This window comes from Gopherus evgoodei, chromosome 13 (genome assembly GCF_007399415.2).
Source record: "Gopherus evgoodei ecotype Sinaloan lineage chromosome 13, rGopEvg1_v1.p, whole genome shotgun sequence".
NCBI lineage: Eukaryota > Metazoa > Chordata > Testudines > Testudinidae > Gopherus > Gopherus evgoodei.
The window spans coordinates 318,877-346,100 of NC_044334.1; the positions used below are offsets into that span (position 1 = coordinate 318,877).

General features: G+C 42.4%; 3 protein-coding genes across 8 annotated transcripts in view; 2 read left to right on the plus strand and 1 right to left on the minus strand.

Moving 5' to 3' along the window:
• Positions 1–1,796, plus strand: part of LOC115660855 (solute carrier family 2, facilitated glucose transporter member 11-like) — a 42,736-nt gene extending 40,940 nt beyond the window's left edge. Inside the window, exon 12 of the mRNA XM_030582644.1 lies at positions 152–1,796. Within this exon, the coding sequence (XP_030438504.1) occupies positions 152–355 (204 nt within the window). The 3' untranslated portion in view covers positions 356–1,796. The remainder of the gene's footprint in view (positions 1–151) is intronic.
• Positions 1,797–3,094: 1,298 nt separating this feature from the next.
• Positions 3,095–14,448, minus strand: HSCB (HscB mitochondrial iron-sulfur cluster cochaperone). 2 transcript variants are annotated; one of them, XM_030582645.1, is made up of 6 exons: positions 14,208–14,448; positions 13,964–14,060; positions 12,036–12,125; positions 10,848–10,992; positions 8,396–8,443; positions 3,095–3,530 (listed from the first exon to the last, which is right to left on the minus strand). In XM_030582645.1, the coding sequence occupies exons 1-6, from the start codon at positions 14,432–14,434 to the stop codon at positions 3,439–3,441; spliced, it is 699 nt and encodes a 232-aa protein (XP_030438505.1). In that variant the 5' UTR covers positions 14,435–14,448; the 3' UTR covers positions 3,095–3,438. The 2 variants fall into 2 exon arrangements, with proteins under 2 accessions (XP_030438505.1, XP_030438506.1); XM_030582646.1 differs by lacking the exon at positions 12,036–12,125.
• Positions 14,449–14,509: 61 nt separating this feature from the next.
• Positions 14,510–27,224, plus strand: part of CHEK2 (checkpoint kinase 2) — a 49,918-nt gene continuing 37,203 nt past the window's right edge. For 2 of the 5 annotated variants that reach the window (XM_030582639.1, XM_030582641.1), the window contains exons 1-4: positions 14,510–14,590; positions 16,513–16,767; positions 19,410–19,534; positions 26,720–26,867. In XM_030582639.1, the coding sequence (XP_030438499.1) occupies positions 16,518–16,767; positions 19,410–19,534; positions 26,720–26,867 (523 nt within the window). In that variant the 5' untranslated portion in view covers positions 14,510–14,590; positions 16,513–16,517. Of the gene's footprint in view, positions 14,591–15,591; positions 15,776–16,512; positions 16,768–19,409; positions 19,535–26,719; positions 26,868–27,224 lie in introns of all 5 variants that reach the window. The other 3 variants (XM_030582643.1, XM_030582640.1, XM_030582642.1) reach the window with 3 other exon arrangements.

A 27,224-nucleotide genomic window follows, 5' to 3' on the forward strand; every position in this document is an offset into this window, starting at 1 on the left:
TGGAGCTTCAGCTCACCCTTTCACTTAAAACTTCGATTTGGCACTGTTAGTGACTGTCAATAGTATCTGAGTTAGTATTTTCTAAAATTAACTAGGTATTATTTACTATATTTTTTTTATTAATCTCAAACATCTTGTATTTTGCTTTTAGAATGGACTGAAGCAGTATTGCTTTGTGGCGTTTTTACTGGAAAGCTTGTTGGTTGCCAGTTTCATCTTCTTTGTCATTCCCGAGACAAAAAACAAATCTTTTCTGGAAATCAAGCGAGAATTTCAACACCTTAACTTCAGAGGAAGAATCAAAGAGAAGGAAGCAGAGCTATGTGAAAGAAGACAGCTCTGCAATGAATGTTAGAGTGCACTTTACATTTCACAGGGGTAAGGCAGCCACATTAATGGGAATTATACACATATGCTCCCATATATTGAGAAAAATAGTGTTAAGGAATGTATTCAAAGATAGCTTGTTATATCATCAGGTTAAACTTATTTAAAAGGTAGATTAATCTTGCTGGAATATCAAAATACTGCATTTTATGTACACATACAGTACTGCCTACAAGAAAGACTCAATTTAGTAAAAATGTTGAGACACATTTGGCTAATGTACACATGCAGAAACAGTGCTGATGACCTGGTCTCATGGAGTACAGACTTCATTGGGGATTGCTCCAAACATTCAATGTGAATCCATGGCATGCCTCACACTCTAACCACATCTGGTGTCAATATGAAGAATTTTGGAGACAGCGATGGGCTTGGAGCATCGCTTCTTGAAATAAAGTGTAGCTATTACTTTAATGTGATATTAGAATGCTGAACATTTAAGAATGGCCACAGTGAACGCAAACCCACTGCTAATTGAAATATTCTAGTTCAGCGGTTCTCAAACTTCCTTACAGCGTGACCCCCTTCTGAGAACAAAAGTTACTACGAGACTCCAAGAGGGGGGACCAAAGAACAAACCTGCCTGAGCCCCGCCACCCAAGCCCCACCATCCTGGGTGGGCTTGGGGGGCCAAACCTGAAGCCCAAGGGCTTCTGCCCTTGGGCAGAAGGCATGTAATTTTAGCCCTGGGCAGTGGGGCTTCGGCTTGAGACTTGTTGGGGCTCAGGGCCAACACCAGCCTTGGTGACCCCATTAAAATGGGGTTGTTACCCAGTTTGGGTCCTGACAGTTTGAGAACCCCTGTTCTAGTTACTACATAAAAACACTCCTCCTCCTGCCATTAAGACTAATTCCGCTGACAGGCCCCAGCCTACTTGAGGCTTCTCCTACATAGTCCTATTTCTGTCACAGCACAAAATGGACACGAGCAATGAATCTCATTGGAATGAAGGCAGTAGGTAAGAAACTATATATACGCTTTTTTAGATTCATGATATAATGTATTACAAGGACTGAATGGTATTGGGGATCAGCATATAACTGGCCTCCCTGAAATTACTGGTTGAAATCCAGCCTCGATTAGTAAAAAAAAAAAAAAAAACTACCATAACAGTTATTTGGTGATCTGTGTGAAAATAATTTGAGTCTCACTGAGTCTGGCTCCTGGTTGATGAAAATACCTGGTCACAAAAGGCAATAAATGGTATCTACAGCAGAGATGCCTAAATTCAACTTGTGATAGAAACTGAACAGTTCTCTCATTCCCTAGAGATGGATCATTCCAAGTCAGGACTGGGGAACACTGACAGCACAGGAAGCCCATAATTAGTTGCCCTTGCTATACATTTTTTCAAGATCCAAATTTCTTGGTCAAGGTATAGTCAAGGTCCAGACTCCAGAAAAGAAAATAATAGAAACAACAATAATTAAAGTAAATAAAAAGATTTTGGGGTCCATTCAAAAGCATCTGGTGGTCCAGATGGGCCGGCAGTCTGCCTATTGACTACTCCGATGTATAGCTTGAATCGTCAATACTGTACCTGTAGTGTGGAAGTGTCCTGTGTTTAATCACCAGGGCTGTCCAGCTAGCATTTTGAATCACAAGTGAACTCACATTTTAAATTTCTCTTAAAACTAAAACACCAAAAGTCTTAATTTATTACAGCATTTACATTCCCCTTTGATTGTTTTGTTTCCTCCCCTTATAAGGATCTTTTATAGGAGCTGTAACTTATGTGCTCTCTGGCTGTTTTCGACAGATGCTACCACTGGTGCAGTTCCACAAGTGATATAATAGCAGGAGCACTACTGTAGAGATGTCAGTGTTTTAACTACTCTTGTCTAGATCTACCCAGAACATGCTTAGATGACATGACGGTTAAAACAGCATAGGCACCTGGGTTCTTCTCTACATAGACCTGAAGAGTAAAATCAATGGGAAGTTTTAGGGAAAAAGGCTAACAGACAAAGCCACTGTGTTCTTATTGTTTGTCAGGAAGTTACTCTAATAATTTAATCATTTGTTTTTACAACAATATACAGAGAAATTAGTTTCTACTCTAGATATCTCCTGCTGCACTGCCATGAACTCATCTCCTGCGTGAAATAAGGTCCTATCTGGTTTAGATTCTCAAAAAAGGCTAAATACATCTCTCCCTGTTTGTTCAGTGCACTGCTAGAGCTGGCCAATAATTTAGTTTAAGCATTACAAGGCAACATACAAAGTACGTGCAAGTCTCCACTTTTGCTTACTCCTTCCAACTGCCTCACCAACACACAGTGATGTGAAAGGAAATAAGGGAAGCTTTGGGCAGGAGAGTTCGATGAGGTACTTCTTGCTAGATTCATGCAAAAGTAAGATATTAAACACATCCTGATCAAAGTGGTTGTAAACAAGGTAAGAGCGACTATCACACTGGTTGAAGAAGGCAAATGCATTCCCACCCTGAATAATCTCTGCCCTCAGTAGAACTGAGAAAGTATTTACCAACTGTTTCCAGGTCCTGCAAGAAACTCTCCAGTGAGCAATCTTAACTAAAACTTTTCCTATAAACAAGCACCATTTTCCCCACAGCTGTGAGCGGGAGACGGGAAAATCCACCAAACTGGGCATTCGGGCCTTAATTAGGCAACACTTTTTGATGTCAGTGGAAGTTTTGTCCAAAGACAGCAGCATCAGGCCCTGACTAAATCCCAATAGCAACAGTGATCTGCATACTCATTTATTGTCCACTAAGGATAGGTAGATATACGCTTTGGGATATAGAAGGTATAAATATTGAGAGTTAGGAGTGTGGCCACAAAGCTAGCAGTTGGAATTGAGGAGCACAGGGTCATTATTGCCAGCAACATTCCACTTCCAATGCCATTTAATGACAACGGGTAGTACATGGATGTCTTTTACACACACTTCTGTTTCCGTAGGTAAGGAAGGACCGAAAAAATTAAGAGGCACACAATGGTTGTGCTCCTTTGAGTTCCTGAATCAGAAACTACCAGTCACTACTTTAATCAAAAGTAGATCAGATCTTAATGGCAAAGACTGTGATATCAGGAAGAGTTCTTCTTGCTCTTCACCTTGTCCTCCAAGTTTTCAAAGTATTTCATTTTGGCTAGAAGTTTCTTGGCTTCTTGAAGATCATCTGAAATGAAACAAAGAACTGAAGTTTATATTAGGATAGAGTCTCTGTTTCATCTTAGAAATTAAATTTAAAACATTTTGTTGTTGTAAAATGGCCATATCAATAACAAAACTAAATGTGAATTTAAAAAACCCAAATGCCATTCGTACCACAGTAAAGCCTATGTTGCAACAGTGGAGGCCTCAGTAAGGATTGGGGCCCCCTTGCAAATAGACACAAATGTAAGAAATGGGCTTGTCTCAAATGCTTACAATCTAAAAAGACAAGGTGTACAAAGAATGGGGAAAAGACATGCAACAGTAGTGCCATCCAATAACGCCTCTGAGAAGGACCAACAAAAATATCCCAGTGGACCATTAGGCTACTAGATATCAAACTGTAAGACTGGCATCAGAGGAATGCTTGGACTATTTCCATTACAAACTATAACAGACATAACAAGAGTAAGACCCAGCAGCCTGGCTAGGAATCACTGCTACAACCAAGATTGGCTTCATCCCAACCCCATTGCCAGAAAGGCTCTGTCCGTAACAGGGGCACTTTCAGCCAGCACTGGAGCATGCCTTCAGGTTCTGTATGTTTTTTAAGTGGCGTGAATAATGGATCTTTTATGTTGAAGGATTTAATAATATGTTGTAGTTAAAGCAATTTCATCCACTGATGTGAGGCCAGCAGGGCAGGTAATCATTACAGTAGGAAACCTGTAGTAAGGTATCTATAGGCATATGTGTACGGGAGGGAGGCTAGTTATGGGGGACTGTAGAATTAGGAATATGGGCAGCCCCTGGTCTAAGAGACCAAGAAAAATTGTAATGTTGAGGGAAATTTTAAAATGGAGACAGGATAGATGAAAGGGGTTGTACCCTGGAGTGAGAGAGGGCCCTGAGATAAGGAGGATCTTGAATTCTTATTTCCACTGATTCCATGGTAGTGGGACTGGCAGAATAGGGATGCAGAGACCACAGGAGTAGATGACTGAGTTCTGGCACAGCTTTCACCAGTTAGATGTTTGGTATATCATGATGGTCGGTAGGGAGAAAGCATGGAAGTCTGGGCTGGTGCAACCATTAGGCAAACTAGGCAGCCACCTAGGGTGCCAAGATTTGAGGGCGCCAAAAAGCAGTGCCCAAAATGTCTGGGATGCTCACCCGGCGCTGGCTAAACGTGTAACCCTTTTCCCGCCACTATGTGAGGGGGTGCTGTGGCTTTGATCAGCTCTGGCCCACAGGCCGGGAAGTGATGTCATTCCTTCTCTGGATGCTGGGGGCACTGCGCTGCTCCGGCTCTGCCCCAGGGCCCCCACCCCAGCTCAGTCCCACCCCACCCCCACTCCCCTGAGCTCTGCAGCAGGGCCAGGCCTGCACTCACCAGCGTGGGGAAGTGCAGAGACCCAGCCTCAGCTGTGCCGCTGGGGAGTGGTTCCCCCTTGCCCTCCAAGCCAGCCCCACCCCCGCAGAGGCCTGCCCCCCCATCCCCCTGAGGAGGCCTGGGGCACCACACCCCCTTCCCCCCACAGGGGGGCTGCATAGGGCCCCAGAATATCTACCCTACCCCCAGCCAGCCCCTGCTGCACTTCCTGCCCTGTCTCCAGCCAGCCCCTGCCACACCCCCATGCCTGAAGCCAGCCCCACACCCCATCTCCAGCCAGCCCCCGCCGCACCCCCCTGCCCGAAGCGAGCTAGCTCCACAGTCCCGTCTCCAGCCAGGCCCTGCCGCACCCTCCTGCCCAAAGGCAGCCAGCCATACACTCTGTCAGGTTATTAATTTATTTTCATTAAATATGTGGACTAAATAATGAAATTAATAATTTTTCAAGCCGAATGGGTATTAATTCTAATGAACAATGCCACATTATGCAGTATTCATTTTTGAAAGTTTATAAAGTGGAGGTGGGGGAAGCAAGGTGAAAGTTTCGCCTAGAGCACAAAATATCCTTGCACTGGCCCTGGTGGCAATGCTGATTGCATCCCACCTGAAATATAGGAACTCGTCTCCAAACTGGATCTGACAGAGTATGTGTCCATTTAGCATGCAAGCTCCATATGGGATTAAGGTGGGACTGATTTTAGTGTATCATTGGCTCTGCTGTACTGTCAAGTCCCTTTGTAAGGGGACTACATGCCTCAGCCCGGTGGCTATGGAAATACAGGGAAGGATTCAAATCACTAAGAGCAATCTTCATGTAGGTGATGAATCTTCAGAGGTGGTCAGGGGATCCTGGACATCATGAGAGCCATGGGCTTATCAAAGGTAATTACTGGATCAACTCACAGACGTGGCCACTCTTTGGACCTGTTTTTTGGATTGGGACTGCAAATTAAACAACTGAATCTTAAACTAGCATCATGGACCAACAGTTACTGCCTGTAGTTTGAGGCTGGGGCTCATTTCTCCTGTCAGGGTGAGACACCTCTTGGAATGGTCTGCCTTTACTGATTAATGGAACTAGAAGGGTTCCAGAGAGTCTTGTTCCATTGTTAGGCCACACTCTTGATGATTAGGGAAGACAATACTTCTGGTTTCCTGGTGACAGAACAAGGTCTTGAGGGAACAAGGGTCTCATCTTGGCTGGTAGTTTCAGGCAGCGATTCTCACTGAGGTAGTGAAGATGGTGAGAGAGTTTGTCTTGCAGCTAGTGTTGTGGATCCACATACTTCCTGGCAGGCGATGTGAGGCAAACCTGCAGCCAAACTCACTTAGCTGTCCCTCCCACAACGCTGCACTGAGCCATCACTCAGGCATGTGGCAACACTGCAGTGAATTCTCTTTCCCACAGAGCCTGCAGTTACTTGTCATCCCTGAGCAGAGCCTGGGTCAGATGACATCCAGGCTCAGGTATTTCTCCAAGCCCACCAGAGCTGCAGATCACTCTGTGCAACAGCATTACCCAATTCGGAACACTTCTGCTGCTTCACAGTATATCAGACTCACTAGACTAGGAGTCCCCAATGCAGTGCCTGTGGGCACCATGGTGCCCGCCGGGGCATCTAAGTACCCCTGCGAATTTCAGCGGCGACGTCTCTGGATGACACCGCTTGTCAGCAGCATTTTGGCAGATGCTTGTCCGCCACCACGGCCCTCTGTGGCTCGTCATCTGGTCCCAGCCAGACAAAAGAGGTGGGGGATCACTGCTCTAGACTCCCAGCCTGCTCCTGACCAGTTCTTACCCTGCCTCCTGGCCCCTCCCTACCCAATTCTGAACCATCTGGCTTTAACCTCTGTCATATACCTGGACTCCAGCTACAGACCTGATTGACTTATCTACAGACGTGGATTCCTGTTGTGACCCTGGCTGTCCTCAGATCTCTCTTCCAGTACTACCCTTGGCCCAGTGCCAACCCTACATCCAGCTTTGTCCTCTGCTCCAACCACCTATCTCACAGAACTGGAAGGGACCCTGAAAGGTCATGGAGTCCAGCCCCCTGCATCACTAGCAGGACCAAGTACTGATTTTGCTGCAGATCCTTAAGTGGCCCCCTCAAGGATTGAGCTCAGAACCCTGGGTTTAGCAGGCCAATGCTCAAACCACTGAGCTATCCCTCCCCCATGACAGGTGGAGGCCAGTGGGGAAACAGTGTGTCCCTTGTTTGCCTCTCTGTGAGGGCAGGGAGCATCCTGCTTAGAAGGAAGCAGTAGTGCACACTGCTCAGAAAGTCATCAATTGACACTGACAATCTAATTAATTATTGACCTGGATTCCATCTTGGATAAGATTATGGAGAAGGCTGTGGCGAGACATGGCTCACACTATCTAGAATGCTTTTTATCTCTTCAACACTTGGCAATGCAAACACAGACCTGGCCTTGGCAAAGACTGCCGTGGGTGATTATCTTCTCCAGGAGATGGATGAATATCAAGTGTTCATGCCAGTGGTATTCCATCTGTCAGCTGCCTATGATACCATTAATCATAAGATGTTGACTCACCAGCAGACCCTAGCAGGAGTGGAGAAGGCTGCTCTTCAGTGGCTTTGTTCTTTTTTTCTTGGAGAGATCTCATTGGCATTTTGCTGTGGCAAGTTCGCAATTACTCCTCCTCCCAAAGGGCTGTTGATTGTGGGGTCCCGAAGAGTACCATTTTGTCACCCTGCCAGCCTTCAAGGTATATATGGGGCTGTTAGGAGAGTTAGCCAGGAGGCACAGGATGCAACATTGTCAGTGTTCTCTCATTTGACTCAAAAAAGAACAGGAGTACTTGTAGCAGCTTAGAGACTAACAAATTTATTTGAGCATAAGCTTTCATGGGCTACATCCGATGAAGTGGGTATTCACCCACAAAAGCTCATGCTCCAATATGTCTGGTTAGTCTATAAGGTGCCACAAATACTCCTGTTCTTTTTGCAGATACAGACTAACACAGCTGCTACTCTGAAATCTGTCATTTGACTCAGAGAATGTCATTCAGTGCCACAGCCAGTGTCTAAAATTGGGGTATGGATGAGAGTGAGATGGCCAAGACTTAACCCAGACAATACTGACATGATGACAGTGAGCTTAAAGAAAAGAGGTGACGATGACAGTGGAGGTAATTTCAGTCTTCTTCACTGAAGGACAGTGGCCACTGGGGTTTGCATCTTACATGCAGATGCATCATAAAACTATTCAGAGATAAGCTGGTGCAAAACACAGCAGCCTGTTCACTGAGCAGGTCATCTTGCTAGAAGCTTGATATCAGTACTCTGGGATCTGTACTGGCTTTGCCCATCGGTCTCTGGAAGTTCTTTATTTTTAAAGGCAGTGAATGATGATACTTGAACTCTGTAGTTCCCTAAATACTTTATACCAAAGCATGCTGTTTTTAGCACTCATTACTCTGACATTATAACAGTAAAACAATTCAAGAAGCAACTGATTGAGATCACTACCTCTTTCAAAAGCTTTGCTCACATCCTTGGTCAATTCTTCTCGTTTAACTGTAAAAAAAACAAAAAATACATTATCTTATTCAAAGCTGTATATGCTCACTGAGCACTTTCAATAACATTGCATTATGATTTCATGCTGGGAAACAGATATGCTGCCAGCACCTTTGCAATAATGTTGTTGCTAACTGTTTTGTTCTGTCACTAGCTATTAAACAGTTTAGCACCAAATCAAGCGAGTGAATTTTAGTGTAAATAGGGAGATTATCATCATCACAAACTTTAAGGGCTAGTAGCTTGGTTGAAACTTCAGCTTGCACTCTGAATTTTATTTTACCCTTTCACAATACTGACTATTGCATTATTTCTTGTAGCCAAGATCATTAACCCTGCAGATGGAAGTGTGAAAATACTTCACCATTGAACTGATGTTTGGCCACTACCTAGAACACATTCATGGAGAAAGTAGACAGGATGAGAGGACACTCTTATAGCACTCTCCCAAATACAAAGTTACCATATATTAAAAACTTTGTGGGTGAAAGTACAAGTCTCTTCAAATCGAATACTTTGCTACATTTTCTCCATATTAACATGCTTTACCATAAAGTGATTTAAAATGTTCTTTGAAATTGGTGACAGTGTTGTTATAGTATATATGTTCTCTTGTCATGGTGACTGGCATTTACATTTAGAGAAAAGTTTCCTGAGTGACTCAGGACCCTCTGAGCAGAGCACCTTTAACAGCTCCCTACTATGTGCCATATCATGCTAGACTATCCTCTCCTTTGTTCAGTAGATGAGACTTGCTGAACTCAAACTCTACATCTTCATTTCATCAGATTGCACTGGTGTCTTCTGCGGATAGCTGAAGTTCAGACTGTTCATCACTATGTAACCTTCCAATTTATTAACTATCCTTCTGAACCATCATCCACCTAGTACTTCTCCACAGTTGACAAGCCCTCAAACTTTCAATGCTTGCTAGAGTGCAGTGAAAGTGAAGAGTGAGACTGTCAAGCAAGAAGAAACTCCCAAGATTTTCCACTTTGAGCTCCTGTATCACACAGCACTGCTCCCCACACCATTTTCCTAAATGTCTTCTCTAAGCTCTCCCTGGGCTTCTGTGTTGCTCCACTATCTCTTTGGAGCCAAGAATTACTTCCCCCATCAGGCTTAACACTTCCTCAATCTCCACGCTGAATACTTCCTTCGCACTAACCCATTATTCTTTAATTCTGACAAGTTCAAACACTGAATAATGTATTTCTCTTTATAGGCAACATGACCTAAAACACATTTAAACCATTATTCAAAATCTACATGCACATTTATTTGTTGTCAAACTAGGTAGAAGCTTGCTAAATAGATTATAAACAGGCACTAGATACATTTCCTGTTAATAAGATTTTGTTCATGATATTGCATGTATGGAATTTTACTGTAAAAAGCAAAATTCTGTTAATAACATTAACAGAAAAAATATTTGCTTTGAAAACGTAGCCATTATAACAAGCTGTGGCTGCATCGGACTAGCAAAGCTGAACTAATAAAGTGCTTTTTAGATTGCTTATGAAAAGGAACCCTATTCCTTGGGGGCACCCTGGTAAGCAGTATAAGTTATCTTGTTTGCAGTCTTGATGAAAAAAATGCAAGTAGTTTTGCAGCTCAATCTACCAGCACAAACTGGTATCCAGATCCCCCTGACAATCTCTAGTACACCATGTATACATATTCATCTGGGACAGGAGAACTGAGAGGTCAATTAAAAAAATAGAGAACAGGTAATGATATTTACATTCTCTGTAGACTAAAACAATAGGAAAATTGCTTCTTAAAAAAAAAAAAAAATCTATCCAGTAGTTTAAGAGAAAACTGGTACAATGAAAGGACAAAAGAAAAACTGGACATTAGGCAGAGATTAGGGCTCCTAGATATAGCATCTTCCAGGAGAGCTCTCTAGAACCAGGAACCTGAAGGGTGTGCTTCTAGAAACAGAAGCCGCAGGACAAGCCCAGGGGCTGCAGGTAAGTGCTGCAGAAGATTAAGGTAGAAATTGAACTGGACTGCAGAATCACAGGGCCAAAGGAGAAGGGCTGTGCACCCTTGGGCCCAAGTGGAGAGATCGCAGGCTAGACTAAGAAATACAGGCCCCACGGGTGAGTGCTGTGCAAACCTTGCTATCAAAAGGAGAGACTTATTTCAAGTTTATTTATATTTAGTAAAGTAGAACCTTAACAGGGGAATTTTGCTTTAGACACTTTTGAACTGTGTGGCGTTCTTAGGGGGCCCTAGGCAGGGAGCACCTACAGTGACATGCTCAGGCAGCAGGAGGTGCTATGGGACAGGCCCCCTCCATTACATCACCTTAATTAGAGAGACTAGCCTTTTTTCACATTATAGAAAATACAGTATTGTAACTTATTTTTGCACATTAGACAAGTCTAGACTTCACCTGCAATGAAACTCTCAATCTCTTCTATTTTAGCCTCATTATTAGGTTCTGCCAGGGTCTCATTGATTTCCATGATTTCTTTGAGGAACTCCACATCTATGTCACTGTCTGTCCCTTTTGCAAGTTCCACTCCATTCAGCTCCAGCTGGTGAAGAAAAAAACAATGGGCTCACAATATCTGCTGCTGCCAGGCCTGTATTTCAATCCCAACCACTTTCCAAAATATCAAGTCACTAAAAGCTTATCTATACATGGAGTTAATCAGGAAAAACTCCCTGTGTAGACAAGCTCCAAAATTAGAAGTTAGCTAATGCACAAAGGGGCACTGGGAGCTGTTAGGGGCAAGGCTTAAAGTAAGTATAGGAGGTACGTCTTTGCTCAGAGATAATTAATTTGTTGGATGGGCAACAGATTATTAGTCCACATCTACACTGCCACTTATGGTGGTAAAATTTATGTTGCTCAGGGGTATTAAAAAACCCCATCCCCGAGTGACATAAATATTGCCAGCATAAGTGGTAGTATGCGGAGCAATATGTCAGTGGGAGAGCTTCTCCCGCCAACGTAGCTACTGCTGCTCATTGCGGATGGTTTAATATGTTGACAAGAAAGCTCTCTTCCGTCAGCTTAGACTGGCTACATGAGAGATCTTACAGTGATGCAGCTGCATTGGTATAACTATGTTGCTGTAAGGTCTCTAGTGTAGCCATAGCTTTAGTGAGATTACAGTGATAAAATAATAAAAGAAAAAAGTTATTCCATAGTCAAGATGCTAACCAGGGGAGGGATAACTCAATGGTTTGAGCATTGGCCTGCTAAACCCAGGATTATAAATTCAATCTTTGAAGGGGCCATTTAGGGATCTGGGGCAAAAATCTGTCTGGGGATTGGTCCTGCTTTGAGCAGGCAGTTGGACTAGATGACCTCCCGAGGTCCCTTCCAACCCTGGTATTCTATGATTCTAGGTGGAAAGAGGAGCTCTTTGGTCTCCTTCAGTCTCAAAGATTCTTGTTTTCTCTTGTGAAAGCACATGAATGGTGGGAAAGCAGTGGAGGAGGTACACAAGATTTGGTTCTTTATACTGTAACAAACTACAGTCATCTCCACATGGTTATGATGCAATACCGAAATCTTTATAAAAAGGTAAAAGATTTATACGATCTGAAGAGAAACTATTAGACACCTTACTAGGTACAATCCACGTCTCAAGGGACTTAGAAGGGTTTGGTAGGCTCTGTTAACCAAGGAAGAGTGTTGTTCAGAAAAATCCCGCTCTTTCTGTCAACAGAAGATCCAGAAATATTTGTATTAAATAGAACTGCCATATTTACAATATAAGCCAAATCATGCCACATTTAATCAGCATTAAGAAATAAAATTACTATATGAACAGTACGTCAGTGCAATCTTTAATTGCATTAAAATCTCTACCAAAACATTTAAGGAAGCCAAAAGAATTAAACTGTTATGGAGCTAGATAAGAATGTTGGGTACATTAGAAATACCCAGTGAACACTAGCACTTTACTGGTTCAAAATCTGTTACCTCTGTGATCAAAGTTTAATTTTTTTCTTTATTTTTAAATGCAGGACTTCAATTGCTTTTCTTCAGCTAGACCAGTAGTTCTCAATCAGGTGTCTGGGGGGGGCTGCCAGGTTTCAGGGGGTCTGCCAAGCAGGGCCAGCATTAGACTCGCTGGGACACAGGGCAGAAAGCTGAAGCATTAGACTCATGGGGGCCTGTGACATGGGGCCCTAGGCAATTGTCCTGCTTGCTACCCTCCAGCACAGGCCCTGGCTTTTATATGCAGAAAAGCAGTTGTTGTGGCACAGGTGGGCTGCAGAGTTTTTATAACATATTGGGGTGGCCTCAGGGAAAAAATGGTTGAGAAACCCTGAGCTAGACCAATTTGTAATTCGACCTCTTAAATCTCACACTAAGCAGGGCTGGGCATAGTCTATATTTGCAGAAGATGCTTCCAAACAACCAAGCCAAAGTTTTATAAAAAAGGGACCCAAACTTAAACCCCGTACCTTGGGACTCCCAGGGTATGTCTATGTACTCCGTGACAGTGAGGTCCCCAGCCCTGGTTGACACTTGGATCAGCAGGGCTTAAACTGGTGCTCTACAAACAGCTGAATGGACAGTGCTTTGAAGTTGTGGCTCAAGCACTGAAGCTAGCGAGTGGAGTGGGCTTCAGAGCATGAACTTCAGCCTGGATCACAACTTCAAAGTCGTGTCTAACCTGAGTCTGTCAACCCAGGCTGGGAGGCTTGCTGCTGTGGGCTGTGTAAACAGACTCCACTCTGCAAATGAGGCCTCAGGACCATGTATTCTCATCATGTTTGAAAATCTGACCCCTGGAATCTCAGAGGATGTCAGACATCCAAAACTGGAGAGAATCAATTAATGGAAGTGTTTTGAAAATTGGAACCTCAGATTCCAGTGGCAAAAGAAAATTTCAGAGGAAGAGGGGAAGACTACATAATGACATTGATTCACCATAATAAGTATACTTTACATCCTCCAAACATCACTGATGTAAGCCTCAAGCACTGGACAAGTGAGAGAATGGGTGCAGCGAGCTTGGGGATGTGAAGGGATTCCTTCTCTTCCCCAAATTTTAGGGATTGCATTAATAAAGGAAATTGAGTTTGGAATAGAATCTTGTTTGTCTCGCTTTATTAGAAGTGGACAAATTCAGTTATCGACAAAAGTACTTTTTAAAGTGACATTCAACAGCAACTTTTAAAAAAAAGTTTAGTCCCTCCAAATAATAATAATAAAAAAAGCTCTCTCTCTACCTCAAGTGAAAATCATTCCATTTCATGGACAGAGAACTTGCAGTGCAAACTAGGAATGTATACGAAGCTTCTGAGAAAGTCAGGGGCAGTGATTAGAGAACCCTGGGCTCTACCTCCCACCCCTGTACTCAGTCCATGCAAATGCACAGATTTGGGAGCTGGTTCCCAAATAAATGCACTTGTTGAGCTGCCAGTGAGTTGTCATCATGCCCTTTGCCTGGGTGACTTTCATTGGGAAAAGGGACAACTATCCTACACCAAGGCCTGTGCCTGGAGGCCCAAGGGCAAGTCTTCATCACCCTAACTCCTAACCTGGGGTTTCTGGCTGAAGTAATCAGGGTGCAGGGAGCGCTGCAAGCTCCGGAATTGCTGCTGTAGCTGCTGCACATTGATGTTGAAGGAGTGATCGCTGGGGAGAGAGAAGTGGGAAAACATGAGAGTTAGGCCCTCTCCTGGTTTTCAGCTGCCCTCCAACCTTCCCCCACCCCCATGCTCCCCTCAAGCCCTAACACACACCCCCCACCGAGGCCCTCCCCTGGTTCTCAGCCCCCCTCACCAGCCCATAAGGCGGAAGAGGTCAGGCTGGGACTCCGGCGGCTGCAGGGCCTGGCAGGCCGGACAGAAGCGAGGCAGCCCCCCACGATCGGAGAGAGGGATGCCACAACTCCAGCAGCGTGGGCCGGAGAGAGAGCCGGCCTCTGCGCTACGGTGCCGAGAAGACGCGGCTGGAGCCTGAGAGCCCCACAGCGCTCTGCAGAGCTGGCCCCGCCGCACAACCCACATCGGACCAGAACTACAACTCCCAGCAGCCCCCGCGAGACCAGCTAGAGCCGAATTGGCTGAGTTTATAAGTAGAATCGCGCGGGGCGCATGCGCAATGAGCGGCGAGGTCGGGGTCGCGGTCGGAGTCGGGTCACCATTCATTCGTTTCGCGCGCGGGTAAGTCCGGGTCTCAGGTTGGCGTGGCGGTTAGTCCCTATTGACCCCTGCGCTAGTCCGCCCCGCCCCGCCCCTTGGAGTCCGCACGCGCCGGTAGGCCCGGCCGCAGCCTGCCCCCGCCGCGCCGAACCGCCGAGGGGAGGGGCCGGGCCGGGCCGTCTGACGGGGGCACCCCTGGGCGCCGTCTCGTTCACGCGGCTGACTGGGCGCCGGGTGCGCGGGTCTCTGCCCCGTGGTGGTCGCAGCCCAGCCTGCCCGGCCCGGCCCTCGGAGCCTTCCCTCCCAATGCCGCACTCGCGGGTCCCGCGAAGCAAGGCGTGGGGAGGCTGGTTGGTGGGGCGGTCAGTCAGGGGGTTGGGTCTGCCTCAGCACTAGCCAGGGAGTCTATTGCTCCCCGCGTAGCGGTTTACCTCTCTGCCAGCTGCCTGAACCAAGGTGCCGGCGCTGCGAGGCTGGGGCACGTGACCACTCTTGCCGCTTCCCTGCCTGAAAGTCATTTTTCTGCTGGGAAACAAGGAAATCTGCATGTGACATGAATTCTGTGCACGTGCAGTGGCACAGAATTCCTCAGGAGGACTTTTTGGAGGTTATGTGAACTGCCCACTCATGGCTTCTGCAACCTCACGTTTCTCTGCCAGAGTTGGGGCCTTTTGCACTAGTGTCCTTGTTGTGTTTCCATTTCGGTGACAGCCTCTTGTTTCCCCATAACTATCTCTCTTACTGGCATCTACAGTACCTGTCACAACAGTCCCCAAAATGCTCTCTCCGATGGGTTAAATGAATACAGCATCTTTTACTTTCCATCCAGCTCTAGTCTAGTGTTACTGTACATTGTGAAAAGGCTCCTGTGCACCTCCCCTAAGGTAGCTGCATTTCAATTGGGGGCTAAGCAATTGCTGCTGGAATGATCAGTAATGTGGAGAAGTGCTTTGAGGTCTATTTAGCTGAAATGTACTGTGGAAATACATGATCATTATAATCTTCAATTAACTGCTTTACAGATTATTTCGTGCTCTGATGCCTATTTCTTGCACAAGTGTAGCAGCTGATTTTATAAGCTTCATGTCATTGTGTACCTATGTAGAGTATCTGCAATCAAGGTTGAGACTTTAGGTGTGTATCCAAAACTAAGGCAAAAACAAAAGAAACAACCTTTCTTGGGATGTCCAGCGGTTTATCAGAGTAGTAAGTAGTATAAAATGAAGTTTTTGGTTTTTTTAAATAAACTGTCAACACAGACTGGCCTCTTTTTTAAGAATGGTACCAATGTTGGGAAAGGATGGCATCAGAAGCTTTTCTATAATATTTAATGTTTTTTTCCTTAGGATTTGCTACTTGTAGCATTCTTTTTGCCAAGGTGAATCATTGTCTAATTTATCCCATTCTGTTTGGAGAGTTATTGCTGCTGTTATACAAATGCACATGAAATCTGCCCTGAAGAGCTTACCCAAAAGGCAGGGATTGTGGTTTAACTGCTGCTGTACAACCAGCAGAGGGAGTGTTACACACTTGTTTGAAATTCTTGTTCAATTGAAGTGGATTACAAAAAAAAAGAGGAAATGGAACATTACCCACAAGCCTGCTGAGTTCTTTAGGCCAGAAATTTTATCTTGAAAACTACTACATTGTCTGTTTTAATTGTACACCTCTACCCTGATATAATGCTGTCCTTGGGAGCCCAAAAATCTTACTGTGTTATAGGTGAAACGGCATTATATCAAACTTGCTTTGATCCACTGGAGCGTGGAGTGCCCCCTTGCCCCCCGCACTGATTTACCATGTTATATCTGAATTGGTGTTATATCGGGTCACGTTATATCAGGGTAGAGGTGTATTTAAATATTTGTCAGCTGAATTAGCTTTGGTGATGAGAAATCCTATACAATATAAAGTAATCTCTGTTTTAAACTTTGGTTCTGAAGCCAAGATGTCTCGAGAGACTGGAAATGAATCCCAGCAATCTCAAGGTGCCCAGCAGTCTCAGAGTGGTACAAGTTCTTCCTCCAGTGGATCACAGAGTGCTAGTCAGTCGTCTTCCAGCTCTGGGACCCTCAGTTCTTTGGACACAGTTCCTACTCAGGAACTTCCTTCAATTCCTGAGGATCAGGAACCTGAAGAAATCGTTCCTCAGCCATGGGGTCGACTCTTTGCACTTGAAAAGGGTTTCTGCAATTATGGTATGTATATACCATAGTGGGTTCTCTCAAGCCAATGTGTGTAATAGGACAAAAACTCCCGAAGAAGTTTAATAAAATGGAATATTTAACTTTTGAATGAATGGTGAAGTATAATTGATGGTGTGACTGCAGTTTTTGTTTGGATTTTTGTAGGGAATGTATATACAGTAAGAAATGTTGCTGCCATAGGGAACTGAGATACACAGCATCTACAAATCTGGAGCAAGAATTCTTTCGGAATTCTCCTTTACTGCCTCCCTATTTGCCTGGCTAAGATTTTATGCTATTGAATGTTAGTATAGCCCAGGGACTGGCAACCTTTGGCACGCGGCTCGCCAGGGTAAGCACCTGGGTGGGCCGGGCCGGTTTGTTTACCTGCCGCGTCCGTAGGTTCAGCTGATTGGGGCTCCCACTGGCTGCAGTTCACTGCCCCAGGCCAATGGGGACTGCGGGAAGCAGCGCGCTCCGAGGGATGTGCTGGCTGCCGCTTTCCACCAACCACATTGCCCTGGAGCGGTGAATTGCAGCCAGTGGGAGCCGCGATCAGCCGAACCTGTGGACGCAGCAGGTAAACAAACCGGCCTGGCCAGCCAGGGTGTTTACCCTGGCGAACCGCATGCCAAAGGTTGCCAGTCCCTGGTCTATACTAACATTCAATAGCATAAAATCTTAGTCAGGCAAATAGGGAGGCAGTAAAGGAGAATTCTGAAATAATTCTTCCTCCAGATTTGTAGATGCTGTGTATCTCAGTTCCCTATTTCCGATCTCTGGTATTGCCATATATTTGTAGAATTTGACCCCAGAGCAGAATGAAACAAAACCTTTTAACTTATCTCATTACTGAGCCCAAGGTGAGAAAAAGAATAATGACATCTATAAGAATAATTTGATGCCTAGAATCATGCCATCTATCTGCTAGAACTAAAAAAAATGGTGTTTTAATCAGCGTGACTCAGTTGCAGTCTGTATGCTCTTTCTGGTCTTAGGCAGAGCAAGTCAAGTGCAGATCAACATTCTTAGTACAGACATACTGTGGGAGCAGTGCTTTTACTATTATCTCATGCCAGTCTGCTGTATTGACTTGGAGTAGATAGACCTTAGAGCCACAGCAAGCTTCACTTGCTTGTTAGCAGTCTGCCATTAGGTTTTCTTTTGTTAATGCATAATTACCTTATTTTTAAAATAGATTAATAGAATAAATTTATAACAGTTCTATCAGGCAGTGTTTGCATTTTTCTGGTGGTAACTGTGACTCCTCTTAAAAAGGGATATGAAAAATTACCATGTCTATTAGCCCAGAGTCGATACAAAAAGATTTTCTTTTATATCAGGATCTAGCTAGGAGGTGCCTAATGAATTTGAAATTCTACCTCCCTTCTAGCTGCTGGAAGGGAAAAGGTGCATTCTGCTTCTAGTGCCTTCCCCAAAACCACCTAGCTGCTGTTAAGGAGAAGGGTTTCCACTACTTTATACATTGTTCAGCTTCCTGGGTGCTGTGGGGACAGGGGAATAAGTCTCTTTTACTGTCACTCTTCCTCAGCCTTCGATTTTTGAAACTTCTCTAGTCCATTGATCATTCCATCACAATACTAAATTTGAGCACCTCTGTTATTGCTCGAAGTTTTCCCAAGCACCAGCAATCTAAAAATAATCTTATTCTAGACAATTTCACACCTGTCCATCACTGACCAGAGTTGTGTTTATCTTACATTGCTGTTGTCAGACAGTTCTGAGCAACAGCAGATGCCTTGGAGCTATCTGCAGAAATGAGGACATCATATAATACTAGATGCATGTTTGAAAAACTATTATTACAATTATAAGGGCAAGAAACTTAAAGGGACACCCCCAACATGAAATCTAGTAAATCTTTAAAAAAAAAAAAAAAAAAAAGGCTAAATAGTTTCAGGCATTACAACTGACTCTGAGCCTCTCTGACAATTTGGTTTTCTACTTTTAAAAAAGCCTTTGCATCTTCCCTGTAGCTGTATGAAAGACTCACAGAAATTATTAAACTTTAAGCCCTGATCCTGCAAACAGTTATGCACGTGAATGATCCCAATGTAATTAATTACATAAGTACAACTAAGCATTTTTGTAAGGATTGAAGCATTAGTTGGGATTGTTACATCACTAGTTTTTTGAGAACCTTTTAACTGCCACATCTGGGCATTATTTTTTCTTGTTGTTTTAGTTTTGTTTATTACTACTCATTGCGCTAGGTATTAATGTTTTGGTTCTTTAAATTAGCTTTTCACCATTTAAAAATTGACTGATTACGCATAGTTTATTTTAAAGGGGTCTGATTCTTTATGCATGTGAATTCTGGTGTTTCTCAAACAGAATTTGTAATTTTTGGAGTGAGAGAGTTTTTATTTTGCTTTCACATTTAACATTTCTTGTACAAGAATGAAAATGTGATCATGTTAAAAGGGACAGAAGAGGGGTGGGAAACAAGTGTCTTCTATCTTTATTTAGAAATAAAGAAGTAACATAGGATTCAGGCAGTGTCTGATGAATCTTGCTTTGTCTTCTGTTCCAAGTGCTATCATTTGGTACCATTTTGCAGTGGTAGGTCTAACTTACTGGAATTTTGTGTTTTTTCTCTCTCTCTCTTTTCCTCCTTGTCCCCCCAATCCCAGACTGCGTGAATGATGAGTGTTGGTTTGGCAGAGACAGAAGCTGTGATTATAGCTTTGCTAAACTAGGGTTGACCGAGACAGGCTTATACCAAAACTACAGCAAGAAGCACTTCCGAATCTTCAGGGTAGGTACTAAAAAGGCCGTTTTACCCCTTTCCCTCTGTTCTGTAAAGAAGGAAACTGGATTAACTGAAAAATTGTAAATCAAAGCTTCGCTGCTTTTCAGACCAGGTGGATTGTTTTAAATCAGCAACCAGGAAGCCTTGATTTAATCAATTCTAATCTTACTTTCTTACTTAGTTATTTTCTTAAAGAAAAGTTGGTTCTCATTGGTTGGTAACCATTAAAACATACTGATTTGCAACTAAATATAGCCTTTACAGTAAATGTATTACCAGGAGTATGTGCTATATTTATCCGCATTTATTTAGACAGTTATATAGCGAAACATATATTTATTTGAGTTCTTATTTTTTACATTTTATTTTTATTTTGTTAGAAATGGTGAATGATGCATTTCTTATTAGTGGGTGATTTTAATTTTTACTTGTGATTTCTGTCAACCTCTATTTGGGTGGAAACTGGAATTCAATTAAAAATGAGCAAAACCAGCATAACTAACTTACAGATCTTAAACTGGGGTCCTACATGGATTAGTTCTTGCTCCTACGCTGTTTAATAACCTAGAAGAAAACAAAAAATCATTTCTGGTAAAGTTTGCAGATGACAGGTAGTGAAGCAGACAAACAGGTCACTGATTCAGAGCGACCTAGATCTCTTGGTAAACAAACAAGAAAACAATATGCATTTTAACATGGCTAAATGTAAATGTATACATCTAAGAAACAAAGAATGTAGGCCATACTTACAGGGTGGGGGACCTCTATTCTGGGAAGCAGTGACTCTGAAAAAGATTTGAGGGATGTGATGGCTAATTGGTTGAACATGAGCTTTCAATATGAATACTGTGGCCAAAAGACATAATCCTATCCTAGGATGCATAAACAGGGGTATGTTGAGTAGGAGTAGATAGGTTATTTTACCTCTATATTTTGCATTTGTGTGACTGCTGCTGAAATACTGTGTCCAGTTCTGGTGCCCACAATTCAAGAAGGATGCTGATAAATTGCAAAGGGTTCAAAGAAGAACCAGGAGAGGGATGAAAAGAGCTCAATCTCTTAAGCTTAACAAAGAGAAGGTTAAGGGGTGACTTGATAAGTCTATAAGTACCTACATGGGGAACAAATATTTAATAGTGGGCTCTTCAGTCCAGCAGAGAAAGGTGTAACATGATCCAATGGCTGGAAGCTAAAGCTAGTTAAATTCAGACTGGAAATAAGGTGTAAATTTTTAACAGTGAGAATAATTAACCATTGGAGCAGTTTACCCAGGATTGGGGCTGATTCTTCATCACTGAGAATTATATCAAGATTGGATGATTTTCTGAAAGATATATTATTTTAGGGAAGCTCTATGCTCTGGGTTATACAAGAGGTCAGACTAGATGATTAAAATGGTCCCTTCTGGCAATAGAATCTATTAATGTTTTTTATTGGTCAAATAAAACTGTTTTAAATGTACTCGATACACAAGAAGATGTAAAAGGTGTCAAAACATGTTTGGCATTTAAAACCAACTGATTTATTCTATAAAAGAAGTATATGAAGTTAATGAATCTGTGATGGTTTCTGATCACTACGTATTTCAAGATTTTAGAACTAGTAGATTTCATCCCCTCACTGTTTTTCTACATAAATTGGAAGAGGAAACCAAGCTTTCCTTATTTTTCAACTCCCAGATCTTTGAAGGAACTAGTCATTGATGCTGAATAAGTTGAAAAAAATGAAATGAAGAAAATATCCTCTCTGCACATGTAGAAGAGGCTACTGCTGTCAAAAGCTGATTTAGCATGTCAGAAAATTCTGGTTTCAGATGTTTACCAGTGACTTCTAGCAGTTCAGAGATTTGACTTTCTATAAAACTTTGGGAGTGAACATGTACTGCTTAATAGTTTTTCATTTAATTTACATGATTTTAATAGATTATAGTAAATGTAGGCCTTAACATCGGTTGTCATAATTTAATTTTAAATAGGTTTATTTTTTTAAAGTGTGGTTAATTTAAATAAAAATCTTTTTTTTTAAATCACTGATTTTTATCCACCCTGTTTTCATAGTTTTCAGTCATAAAGTTTAAGGCTAGAAGAGACCACTGGGTTATCTGGTCTGACCACCTGTACATCAGAGACCACTGATATCACTCAGCAGCCACACGCTAAACTCAACAACCAAAATTCGACCAAAGTATTACAGTTTCCAGGAGACTAAACTATTATGTGCCACATGCAGAGAATAGGGATGCTACAGGTCTCAAACACAGGGCAGTCGGGCTGCTGAAAGCATGAGCTTTTTCCTCTACACCACTGAGCTGCAAGGGGAGATGAGGGAACTGTTGCTAAAACCCCACCTCCAAAAGTTACACCCACTGAGTGCACAGGGTCAGATGACTAACAGAACACTGCTGATTGGATACCACTCGCTATAAAGTTTGCTCTTTCTATTCCATCTCTTGTCTGAGCAACATACCTACTGACTAGTTGCCAGGCCTGTTGCTGTGCAGACCTCTGAGACCAAGTCTCTGCTTCCTCACCTGGTTTCTGCTCCTTATTCCTGCTACCATGCCTTGACCCTGCTACCTACTGTGTCTCCTCCCTGCTCCTGTTACCAGTTCTGTTTCTTAATTCCTGCTTCCTCACTCAGACCCCAGTTGCTGACTCCAGCTTTGACCCTTGGCATGACTTCTGGCTCTGACTCTGGCTTGTCCCTTGGCGTGACCACAGTTTACTCCTGGCTCCAACCGCTAGGTCAGAGAGCGCACATTAAGGGCCCTAACAAAGAGGGACTATGGTGCACCAGTACATGAGGCTGTTGCAAAGGCAGAGAAATGATTAAATGAACTATATAATCACCATCCCCACACACTGCAGAGGAAGGAAAAATAACTTCAGGGTCACTGTCAATCTGACCTGGGGAAAAATTCCTTCCCTGCCTCCACATATGGCGATAAGTTAGACCTTGAGCATGTGAGCAAGAACCAGCCAGCTAAGCAACCGAGAGAGAGAATGCTTGGTGCCACTTCAGAGCCTGGCGTACTCCACTAAGTGTCCCATCTCCAGCCATATCCATTCCTGAGGCTTCAGAGGAAGGAAATTAATAAAAAAAAGAACAAAAAATCCTCCCAGAATATCATGCCAGTAGCTTTTCTCTGGACCTCTCCTACTTTAATCTTTCTTGAACATGGGTGACCAAATAGGTCTTACGAATGTCTTATACAGTGGCACTAATACTTCTCTATCTCTGCTGGAAATACCTCACCTAATAAATTGTAGGAACACATTTGCCTTATTCACACCTGGTAGCAGTTCATAGTCATCCTGCAATCAACCCACACACCCAGGTGTCTCTCCTCTCTCAGTTCCAATTTAGGAGTTCCCAGCTTATTGCAGAAATTCTCATTAGACTCTAAGTGCATGACCTTGCACTTTGTAGTATTGAATTTTATTCCATTTCTGTCACTCCAGTCTTCAAGGTCAGCCAGATCTTCCTTTATAATGTTCTGTTCCTCCTCTGTATTGACAGTACCTCCCAACTTTGTATTATCATCATATTTAATTAGCACACTTGTACTTTTTGTGCAAGATGATTATTAAAAATAACATTGGTCCCAAGACTAGTCCTTGAGGAACTTTGCTATTAACCTCTTTCCAGTCCAATAATTTAACTTTCAGTACAACCCATTGCCTTCTCTCCTTTAGCCACTTCCTTATCCACCTTACAATGCTTTTGCTGATCCCCATCTTCTGTAATTTAACTATTAATTGCCCATGTGGTACTGTGTCAAATGCTTTAGTGAAGTCCACATATGTTAAATCTACTGCACTTATCTTATCTAAAAATTCATTTATTTTCTGAAAGGAGGAAATCAGTTAATCTGGCATGATCTACCTTTGTTTAATCCATGTTGCGTTACATCCCCATTACACTTACTTCTGTGAATTTCATTATCCTTTCCTTCACAATTTGCTCTAAAATCTTGCATACCACAGGGCAAACTAACTGGTCTGTAACTGGCTGAATCACTTTTTTTTTTGGAAGAAATTCCACACCTCCTCTGCATTTTTAAGTCTTTGAGCTCTTCGGTCCAGTTGACTTCTTAAACTAGTTCTCTTAATATCCTAAACTTTGCCCTTTTGAAATCAAAAACCATAGCTGATGATCTGGTTTCGATTATCCTTCTATAGATGCCCCTGGGTTACGCAAACCCGACTTATGCAAATCCACAGTTACGGAAGAAGTTCCATAAGCTAGAAATAGGAATGTGTTTTTGTTTTGTTTTTCTGCGTAATGCTTGGATATGTTTCCAACTTACACAAAATTCGAGTTACTCAAGGTGTTCCAGAATGGAATGCTTGCGGAAGTTGGGGAGCGTCCATATTTAATTTAAACTGAATCAACTTGTGATCACGCGATTCAAGGTTATTTCCTACAATCGGTTCTTCTATGATGTCCTTACTACTTACTAAAATCTAGTCTTAAATTGTCGGTTCCATGACAGTTTGATGAAGAAAACTGTCATCTGTCACATCCAAGAATAATTGTACCCCAACAGTATTAATAGCATTTATTCTCCCATCTGTATCTGGGAGGTTAGTATCCCATTATGCTACAATTCCCAACAGTATTTGTCTCTTTAATAATATTAAAGAGATCACTATCCATGTCTGAGTCTGACCTAGGGGTCTCTAGTATTAATTTTAAGGGCTAAAAAGAGTTAAAAGGTGTTTAACTTTTTTATTGTGTAACATTAAAACAGTGATACTTAGTTGTTTTTGTTTTTTAATGGAGGCCTTGGTTTTACTTGGTTTCTTGGCAAACACTTAAAGGTATTTATTTTAAAACTGAAAGTTTATTGATTTAAACACAGAAAAAAACAAGAAATGAAAACAAGCATTTATATTGAAACTGAAATTGAATAATTATGCAAAACTAACTTAATTAAAATTTTTACAATATTAGTTTTTTATTTTTATTAATCTTTCCATCAAAAAAGAGTAATTTTACTTTCAGTTATGATACATGAGGAGTATTTACTTCTGTTTCTAACAGATAGACACAAGGTGGTGGGGAGAGAGATGATAGAAAAGGTAGAGGAAATTCAGTTTTGTTGATGTTTTTGGAACATTGGACAGTTATGAATGAATGCTTTGTCTGGCAGGTTGACTGTGACACTTGTTGCTTGGATTCTCGTACACATCATCTGATTGGGTTTGTCCCCTTAGAGAGGGCAGGATTGTGGTCATCTCAGCTGCCTGTGCTGATGCAGTACAGCTGATTTGAGGATTTGATGACAAGCCAAGAGAATGAGACATAAGATAGGACAGGAAGGAAAGGGGACAAAAGGAAAGGGGGTGGAACAGGATCCTTGCGTGCCTCTGCGGTGCTGGCAATTAGGTATCCACACAGATGGGCTGGATGTCATGATGATATAATGATTTTTAGGACTTTCAAGTGAAAAACAAAAGTTCCTTGAACAAGAGCAAGGCCTACTGGCCTTCCTCCTGGGCTGAAAGTCTTTCAGTCTGGTCTGCTCCTTCTGTCTTGGGGTCAGAGAAGATGAGATAAGATGAGATGAGTGAGGATGCAAGGTGGGACAGGACAGAGATCTCTTCAGTCCCCGCCCCCCCCCTCCTGCTCCCCCAAGTCTCTTTTAAGAACTCCCGAAGGGGGAAAAGTAGGCATCATAGTTCCTCCCCCTTATTATTTTGTTCACCAGCTAGGCCTAATATTTGCCACACTAATTTTAGTTAATTCATTTCTGACTTTACATTTTTTTTTAACTAAACATGATTTTAACAGGTTTTAAGCTATATTAGTAGGCCTTTTTTTGTTAGGACGAATCTAATTTTTGTCTCTTTTTTTTTTTTGCACTTATTTATAACTATTATTAAAAACAACTCGACCTATTGTCTATTAACAGTTGTTATAGGTTGTAACATTTGGTGAACTTTCACTTACTTTTCACTGTTGAATTTAAAGTAAATTTTTAGGCCCAATAATCACGTCAGATCTATAGCAGGTCCTTAACACTATCCCCACAGAACCTCTTTTACAATCCTTCCCCAAAGTGATTTTGACCCAAACAGATTCTGTTTTGTCTATAGTATAGCTTTGTATTTCTTTATAATTTACTGCTTTGTTGATGTACAACACTACCCCAGCACCTTTACCTTTATTCCTGTCTCTTCTAAACAGCACATACCCTTCAATAACTATATTCCAGTAATGAGTGCTATTCCACCATGTTTCTGTGATCCCTATACTATCTTGTTTGACCTCCTGCACCAGTAGTTCCAGTTCCTCCATTTTATTGCCTAGACTCTTTTCATTTGTGTACAAGCATTTCAGCTGTTTCCCTCAGGCCTCCCCACTTATCAGTCATAACAACCTTGGTGCCAGAAGATTAATATTCTAGGTATTTGACTGGAGATCATCTGTTGAGAAGAGTCGTCCTTCCCTAGATGCCTCCCAATGATTCATCATCCCCAAACCAGCCTTGTAGCTCCAATCCTTTAGCCCTCAGTTGATCTTCATTATGTTTTCATGTCATCACCCTTCTTCTCTAGGGATGAGAAGTATTCCACAGAAAATCATCTGAGCTTCCACATCTGTAAATGTCTTAGCCAGCTGAGCGTAGTCGTCCTTGATCCATTCCAATGGGAATCTAGCAGTGTCATTCATCCCAACATGCAGAACAGTCACTGGATTTTTCCTTGCTCCCATCAGGTCCTCTCCAGTCTCACATCCACTCTTGTATCCTTGCTCTTGCCAGACAGCACACTTTTCTGTTCTCTAGATCTGGTGTGATAACAGGCCTGTCAGTTCTTCTGAGTATGGAGTCACCGATCACGTAGACCATCCTGGTGTAGATATGAATTTGTTTCATGTTATCTCTTGCAGTCCCACGTACATCATCCTCACTTTTCCTTAGGCTCCAGTCACTGGCTGTGTCCATCATCTTTTTCTCTCTTCGGCAGGGACTGGCTTCCTTTTTTTTTTCTTCTTCACCACCGATAACAGAGTGTTGCCAAACACATTGTTCAAAACCATTTTCATGATGTATTATTTCCTTAATTAAGGAAAATAAATTATTAACTCTGATATGGTTCATTACAGCCTCAGGATAAAAGCCATCTTTCTGTATTGTTACTTTTTTTTTTTTTTTTTTTTTTTTTTTTTTTTTTTTTTTTTTAGGAAATGGGACCAAGAAACTCCTGTGTTGCCTACATTGAGGACCACAGTGCAAATGGGACTTTTTTAAATAAAGAGCTTATTGGGAAAGGGAAAAGGCTCCCATTGACTCACAATTCTGAAATTGCACTGTCTGTACAGACTAACAAAGGTAAAATAAAGTACAAAGACAAATTGATTTAATAGCGTCTTTCTTAAATTGTGCTCCTTCTAAATGCTCTAGAGAGAAAATAATAGATGGAAACCGTGGTTAAAGGTAATATTTTATATTTGCCCACTACTTTTTGTACACAAAATCTTGAACATTGTTATATGCACCTGAAATTAGTAAATTTTAAAGGTGAGTTAAAAGTATTTGCAGATATTACATTTTGATCTAGGGATACGTCTCCACTGCGGGATTAGTCCGATTTTATAGAAACCGTTTTTTAAAAACATTGTATAAAGTCGAGTGCACGCAGCCACAGTAAGCACATTATTAGGTGTGTGCGTCCACGTACCGATGCTA